Genomic DNA, 8117 nt, shown 5'->3' on the forward strand with positions numbered 1-8117 from the left:
CTCCGGTTCCTGCCTGAAGAGCGGCGGCGGGCGCTCCCCGTGAGGCGCCGGCAGCCCGTGCCACCGCGTTCCGGGAGCGCGGCAAGCAGCACGGGGCAACACACCAGCTCCGACCGCATGAGGGCTGCGGGCGGACGCTCAGGCGTCACGGGCGCGCCGGATGCTGAAGGAGCGTTTCCGGGAGGCCGTTGGAAGCCGTTGGAGACCGGTCGTCGCGGGGTAGGCGGTGGGCCCCTGCAGGCGTAGACAGCCCTTCTCCCCCGCCCCATTCTCTCGTTCTCCCCTCCTCTTTCCCTCCCTCCCCCGCTGGTTCCGCGGGCAGCTCCTGCGGCACCTGCCCCTTCCCCCGGGGACATCAGCCGCGGGCGGGCCTCTGGGTGCTGGAACGCGGCGTCGGGGTGCGCTGCCCCGGGTAGCTTCGGAGTCCCCGGGGATGGGAACTGCAAGGCCAGGTTGCGGGCCTTGAGCAACCTGATCTAGTGGGAGGTGGCCCTGCCACCTTCCACAGTGGGAGGGGGTTGGAACTGGATGAGCTTTAAGGTCTCTGCCAGCCCAACCGTTCTGTGCTTCTATGGAGCCGGGCTATGGAACTGCCATCTGCCAGCCTTCCCCTTTCTACCGCCTGTTTGTAGGGCCCCTGAGGGAGAGACAGGCGAGGAGAGTCTTCAGAGGCAGATGCGCCTCATTACTTCACGGGATCGTTGCTGTCCAAGTCATGGGGAGGGATGTCAGGGGATAGAGTTGTAGAGTAAGCATTTTTAAGCAGTAGTAACTTAGGCTCACTTCCAGGAGATGTTTCACTTCATAAGGATGTTTTCTCCCGCTATTTGAGTATAAATGGACATACCTAGGAAAATGCTGATCTCTTTTTAGCCTATGGTAATTATGAATAGAAAGCATGTTGGCTGTTTTTTAAGAGCGCTGTCACATGGATTGAGTTTGTCTGTAGACTCATCAGTGTGTCTGTCTTTTTCTTGTAAGGAGCGTTACTTTGGAGAATGTCTGGAAGTTTCTACTTTGTGATAGTTGGTCATCATGATAATCCCATATTTGAAATGGAATTTCTGCCTCCTGGAAAAGTGGAGTCCAAGGTGTGGGTTTTTTCCCCTGTGATACTCCTATGTTGTAATTATGATGCTTTTTCTTTTATAATTTTATGCTGTGTTAGAAGCATGGCCAGCATTTTGTTTGAAGTGTTATTAGTGTCTACTGTTTTCTGCTTTTTGGCAGAAACTTTGTCATAGGGAGTAGAACTCTGGCATTCTGGAGTGTCTTAAAAGTTCTTTGTCAGATCATACTAGTTCTTCATAAAACATGGTTTCCTTAAATATTTGATGCTGTATGGTGAAGAATATATGTGCTAGTCATGCTTGGTCATTGCTCTTAGGGTGTAGAGCTTTTGTAATAGCTGTTTATTATTTAACGCTTGCTCTAAGGTCTCTGTAAATAGTTACAAGGTAAAGTGAGGAATATATGTTTGAAAGCTTTATTTAGTCCTTTATTTTTTATGCTATAAACCATCTTATTTTTTTAATCATCCTCATTAGTTGTATTTGCTTTTAAGTAAGAAAAGTTTAAAGCTTGTATTGATAAATACAAGTTTTTAAATGTGAGAAATGTCAGACTGTTGAGTAAGTAAGGTTTCCAGTGGGAAAAGAACAAATCTGATGTTACATTGAGAAAAAAATAAATTGCAGAATAAAAGGCCATGGATCTGTAAGTTTGTCCAAAAATTGAAGTCTGTGCTATCACTGATTTGAACAGCATGGTGTCATCTGTATTTCGATCTAGTGTCCCATTAAGATAAGGCTAGTTATACCATAATCAATGAGTGTGGGGATGTGTCAGTGGAAAATTTCATTTTCTGCATTCTGCTATTGGAAATAGCTTAGCTTGGGTAAGCTTCTTGTCTGACTGAGGTTGAAATACTAATTTTTCTCATAAGAGAGAATCTAAACTTGATGTACAGTGAAAGAGAGCTATTAGACATTCATGTTTTGGCAGTTGTCACTTCTGTTTCTGAGACATGCCATTAAAGAATGAATTCAGTTCAGATGCACTTAGTAATGGACTTCAGATAAAGTAAGTGGTTTGCATAACATACATGGTAAATCAGCATGAGCTTTTGCCCCTTAAACTTCACTACTTAGTCTCTTCCTCAGTATGGTTTAGTGGAACTTACAAAGCTATTAATGCCCTGAGCCAAACTTGGTTTGAGGGAAAACATAGTGCACTGAGAGAAACAGTGCAAGACCACTTACGTTTCCAGTCTAATACAAGCTTACAGTATGGCTTAGTCCCACATTTCTTCTTCACAGGTGTCCTCTGATGTTGTAGTTCTTGTGCAAAGTAAATGGCTGTTTGCCTACGTAAGTCTTGCAGTGTTGGGGCCAACCACTGTGATAAGTCTTATGAAGGCCATTCATGTGTATTATAGGAAGAGGTGCAATTTACATCTGCAAGCATACATTTAATGCAAGTTGCAGGAAGCCTTTCTGTGCTAGCTCTTAGGAAAAATAAAAATCCCAAAAGAATAAAGCAATCCTATGTTTCTAGGCAAATAACCTTAAAACCCAGAATCTTAATTGATAATTTTATTAGTGTATCTGTCCTCTGTATTTCTCTGCTTTCCCCATCTGTACCCAACTTTTACACATTGTAGTATTTTACAGTGTTTTAACACACAGTGTTTTACATTTTAACATTTACACATTTTAACATTGTAGCATTGTATGCTCAACTTCAGCCAAATTTGACAGAGACCTTATGGCAAAAAAATACTAAATTGCTGTAAATTTCACAAAACCAGGTGACTGGAAAGCAGAGAAGATGACTTTTATGAGGGCCTCTGTTGTGGAATAACTTTGCAGTCAGAGATTACTCATTGGTAAACAAAAGAATTCATGCTTGAATTCATTCCTGAGGCATAAATAAAAGCTTTATTGGTTTTACTATCATGGCTGGTTTTGTGATGACCTTTTATGTCTTTTTTTTTTTCTCTTGAAACTAAGTATCATGACAGTAGGTACTAATTTCACTTACAGGATGGCATATATGTAACAGAAAAGAATGATGTATATATGACTAGTTGTTTAGCAACTTGAGGAAACTATTGTTTATATTTCACTCCTTTCACTGAATAACTAATCCTCTGTCTTCTGGAAATACATTAGGATGATCATCGCCATCTCAACCAGTTCATTGCCCATGCTGCTCTTGACCTGGTAGATGAGAACATGTGGCTTTCTAACAACATGTATCTGAAGACTGTGGACAAGTTTAATGAATGGTTTGTTTCGGCTTTTGTCACAGCTGGACATATCCTTCCCTCTTGTCTTTCCATATATTTATATAGGTAAATCCTTTTGCCAGAAAGGGACAAGTTAGATAAAATGAGTTTGGAGCAGATTTCACTGGCTGCTCATCACTGTTATAGTTAGAGAGAGTCACCAGCTTCAAGATAAATTAAGAGGCACAGAAGGTGATTAAAACTGGGACCAGTTGGAAAGGTGGCTTTTTCCTTTTGGAAGAACTGAAATAGCCTAATAAAATGTGGAGCTTACCTGGGACAGAGGAAAGAGGTATGACTTGGAGCTTTCACGATTCTCTGTTCCCAGTCCTTGAATAGTACTAGACAGGAGAAAGAGGGATAAACATGCTTGGTGTCCCTCACACCCATCTTGACAATGCAGCGTCAAGGCTCAATCTCATATACAGGTCATCCTAGAAATATTTGTTGTGAAACATTTTTTATATGTGGCAAGTAACGTTGAATGTCATTTTAACTTCAGGGGTATATGGCAGTGCTGCTGAGAGTGTTATCCCCATTCAGAACTGTGTAGCTTTAAAAAGAATAATCTTGACTAGAGAGGTGATTATTTTCAAATAGGGGAGTTTTTAAACAGAAAGGTAATACTTTCTAAATTTCACTGCTTCAGGTACTTTAAAGTACTTCCTCCTATAGAGTCACTGCTATTTCATGTACAGCTAAACATTTTAAGTGTATGCAGAATTAGGTGTAAGTGCTTATCTCAGGATATGTTAAATGTCTCTCTTCTTTGTGAAAGATAAATTTTTCTTAATTTCTTTACATATGAGATTTATAATGCTTCATGATGTAAGGCAAGAAGATGGAATTAAGAACTTCTTTAATGACGTATATGACTTATATATAAAGGTAAGAACCCACTTCCTATGGTCTCACAGCAGTGCTTCTAGGTGTGTTCTGCTGTAGATGCTCAGGCATGCCTGTATTAGCATGTTTTCTCATGGGGGCCAATGTAAGTGGAGAAGAACCCATGCAGTCCACATGAGCCAGAGTTGATAATATGTGACATAAAGGCTGTATTTTCTATTATACAGAACAGATTTTTCTGCATTGTTATAAATTGTGCTTCTTCAGAACTTATGCTTCATGTTAGTCCAGTGATTTTGGGGCAGTATTGTGTCATTCATGGGAACAGGGAAAGCAAAGGGCTGTTGTACAGAAGCCTGGTCAAAGTGCTTTTGCTCTCAGAACAAGTGGCCCGTGTTCTCTAAGCCTGCAGGTACTTCCACTAGATGGGGCAATCACGCGAACCCTTTGGAAGAACTGCCATCTCGGCCTCCTCCGAGCACTCAACTGACACTTATTTCCAAACTAGAAATTTCCACCAGAGTCATGATGGATTTGCTCTGAGGAGCTGCTATAAGGGGTGGCTGTGTATGTACACGGGGTGAATGCAAGGGCCTGGAAAGCAAGCGACTGTTCAGGAGCTCCCTGCTCTCAAGTGGCTTTAAATAGGCTGAAAGCTAATAGTAGCTGTCATCTGAAGTAACATTTGCTAGTGCTGGGCATTGTGCTTATTGATGACTTTTTCTTTTTTCTTCAGTTTGCAATGAATCCATTTTATGAACTTAATTCTCCTATTCGATCCAGTGCCTTTGAAAGGAAAGTACAGTTCCTTGGGAAGAAACACCTGTTAAGCTAAATGAATGAATTTCCTGAGTGAGTGCTTTTTCCATACTTTCCTGATTATTTAAACTGTAGTTCTGGTTATTTCTCAGCATGTTTGATATTCATCTTCTGAAGACTGACAAACTGGATGCTGAAGAAGCTTTTTTGTTGCTGTTGCCAATAGAGATCAGAACAGCCAAGCTTCTCTGGTTAAAACATGTGTAACTTAAGAAGTTTCCTTTTATGTGCTATGGAATAGGTACAAGCCTCTTATATGCGGTGGGAGGAAATCAGATCTAAACACAAAAAACATCTCCAGTCATGCAATTTAATACAAATAAATAATAAAAGGGAATTCTTGACTGTTTGGCCTAAGGGGTTAATTTTATTATACACTTTTCTACTTACAGACGTTTGCTAGAGAACATACTCTGCAGACTAATCAGACTAACCTTACTGTTTCTGGTATTAAATTAGGTCCATGTTTATATTGTAATGTGTAATGTATGTATTATAAAGTGTTTAATAAAAAGAGGGTGTATCAGCAAAGCTCTGTCTTCAATATTTCCATTTGGGAAAAAAACTCTAATGTTTTAGAGCTTAAAACTGAAACTTCAGACTTACTAAATGTTTACATTAGTGATGCATGTTTAGCTGCAGCATTGCATCAAGTGAAGCGACTGAAGTAGCCCAGAACACCCATGTCTGGCCTGACTTTAATCCTAATTCACCTATGTAAGAAAACTAAAGTAAAATGTTTAAACCCATGTCTTTCCATTTTCTCTGCAAGTGCTGAAAAGAAAATGTCGTAAGAGTAGGATCTTTGAACCATGAATCTCATTTGTTAATGTTTCAGAAAGGCATAATTTGGCCTGTCTGGCTACTATTCCATTGTAAAATGCGGTTAGGGACTTTCCTGCAAAACTCACCATCATTCCAAACCAGTAATTTTTAAACAAGCCGTTTGGCATATATGTACCTAATATTTTGGTTGGTTTCACAGTCTTTTAAGTAGCCTGTTTTCTTTTGCAGTGAAGCTGTGTAAGCTATCTTCTTGGACTTCTCTTTGAAATGTCTGAGAAGTAATTCTCAAAGGAAGTGGTATGCTGTTCTAAGAATTACATCTTGCGTAGTCTGTGTAAAGGGACCACGTGTGTATGTGCTTTAAACATACAGCCAGTCATTATTTCTTTGTAATTTACACTTACTGCTACACTGTCACTGTAAAATACTATACAAGAACACAACACAATGGTGCAATATACCTTAAATAAAACATGTAATGATGCAGAATGGATGCCTGTTGGGTATACTTGAAATGATCTAACAGAAAACTAGATGATCATGGTAAGACTACCTTATTGGTGGGGTGGCAAGTGAAGATGGGAATACTTGTCTGCAGTATTATTTCATAAAAAGTGCATTGTACAAAAATATATTGACATTTTGATAATGTCATGTAATCTTGTATAAGTCAACTGGTTTGGGGTTTCTTGCTATACACATGAAAGCAACAGAAACACAATTGAGGTGTCCTCATTCGTGCGATAAGGAATCGTTAAGCTTTAGCCATTATGCTGTTTTCTGCCTCCTCCCCAGTAGCAGGATGGTTGGAAAAATACGAACACTTAAGATCCACTGAGGAAATGCTTCCTCTAAATAATCGTATGTGGCAGTAAGAAGAGTTTTTGGCAGAGATGAAGGATTAGCACTAGAAGTTTCCACCAGTTTTGGAAACTAGGGATTTTTTATAATTATATTCTTTTCTGCCATCATACAGTAGCAAGTTATGTAATATAACAGCATTTTCTGTCTTGCCTGATCTCTGAAGGCAGTTAAACAAATGGTGCCTGGTTTTATGCCCACTGTATGTTTTCCCTCTTCTGTGTATAGGAGTTGTAAATGGGAAATGCAGTCTCACAGGTCCTTCTAGGCTTTATAAAGACAGACTGTTACTGGCCAGGAAAGGGAGAATTGTCTGAACTCATTACATCAATCATTATAAAATTTGTGTTGAAGAACATTGTCTCAGAACTCTGAGGGACCTTGGCTAGGTAGCTGTGATTTCCCTGTGGTATGAGGGAACACTTGTTTATGCTTTGATTTGTGACTTCTCACAATAAGTGAAAAAGTGACAGGTGAAAGTTGTGATCAGCTACAGTCACAAATCTGCTCTAAGTCTGAAAGATGAAGTTCTAGTGCATCAGACAATGAACAGTTCCTCTATGAACAAGGCAGGAGACAGGCCTCCCTTGCACAAGTATTATGTTCCTGCCCCACCTCAGAGCCTTACAAATAAAAATTAAATATGTTGCAGTATGAGAAAGCAGCAGATAACCTGTATTATATAATAAAGGCCACAAAAAAGTTTGTAAGTAAGTTAAAGGGACTAGAACTACCCTAGATAGTACAAAAAAATCACACATAAGGAAATGAGAACATTAGCATAACCTAAGAACATGAACCAGCTTTAAGTAAACTAGGGTGGAGATGCAACTCATTCTCACCTTTCTGCAAGGTTATGTTACCATTTAGGTAACCTGTCCTATGACTTGGAGTAAGATCTGCTGGAAGTATATAGACCTGTCAAAGCAAGTAGCCTGGTTCTAGCAGCAGTCTCATGCTAAACATCTGTATACTTTGCTTCAACACGAGCCATTAGCTGTCCTAGCTAGCTGCTTCTGCCCTTTCTCATTCTGCTGTCTGTTCCAACATGCACAGCTTTCATCAGTCCCATCCATGTACCATGACAGTACTTTTTTTGCTTCTCATTTTGAAGGACATCTGCAACTTTAGATACACACTACACAACATGCCCTGTCACTCTACAGAACTCTCAATATTGCTAACAGGACCCCCTAATGCTTGTGGTATGTTAGTATTTGAAATGAATCAATGATTTGAAATACTTACCTACATATTGAATGATGGATACCAAAGTTTACACAAGGTACAAAAATTGAGCAGTTCTTTTTTTTTTTTTTTATCCACCATCTACATCTGCTAGTCATAGGACTTCTGCTTCTTTCAAGTACTCCACAGCCTCCCTCTAAGCCCAAATCCTGACCTCAAAAATAATTCTCATACTGTCATATTTACTATAGTATGTAACTCCTTCCACCTTTACTAGCTACTTTTGTGATTAGTGTACAGTTGTACAGCAGTTCCCAGGCACAAGTAA

General features: G+C 40.0%; 2 protein-coding genes across 3 annotated transcripts in view; one reads left to right on the forward strand and one right to left on the reverse strand.

The window, feature by feature from the left end:
- The window catches only part of OFD1 (OFD1 centriole and centriolar satellite protein), a 33014-nt gene extending 32606 nt beyond the window's left edge, over window positions 1-408 (reverse strand). Inside the window, exon 1 of one of the 2 annotated variants that reach the window (XM_065677423.1) lies at window positions 335-408. The gene's annotated coding sequence lies outside the window, so the exon portion shown is untranslated. Of the gene's footprint in view, window positions 1-13; window positions 160-334 lie in introns of those variants that run through there. The other variant, XM_065677421.1, reaches the window with a different exon arrangement.
- On the forward strand, window positions 144-6229 carry TRAPPC2 (trafficking protein particle complex subunit 2). Its single transcript, XM_065677441.1, has 6 exons — window positions 144-219; window positions 982-1091; window positions 3174-3316; window positions 4090-4177; window positions 4872-4987; window positions 5969-6229. Exons 2-5 carry the CDS (start codon window positions 999-1001, stop codon window positions 4968-4970), a joined length of 423 nt encoding a protein of 140 aa, XP_065533513.1. The 5' UTR covers window positions 144-219; window positions 982-998; the 3' UTR covers window positions 4971-4987; window positions 5969-6229.
- The last annotated feature ends 1888 nt before the right edge of the window (window positions 6230-8117 follow it).

This window comes from Lathamus discolor, chromosome 4 (assembly GCF_037157495.1).
Source record: "Lathamus discolor isolate bLatDis1 chromosome 4, bLatDis1.hap1, whole genome shotgun sequence".
NCBI lineage: Eukaryota > Metazoa > Chordata > Aves > Psittaciformes > Psittacidae > Lathamus > Lathamus discolor.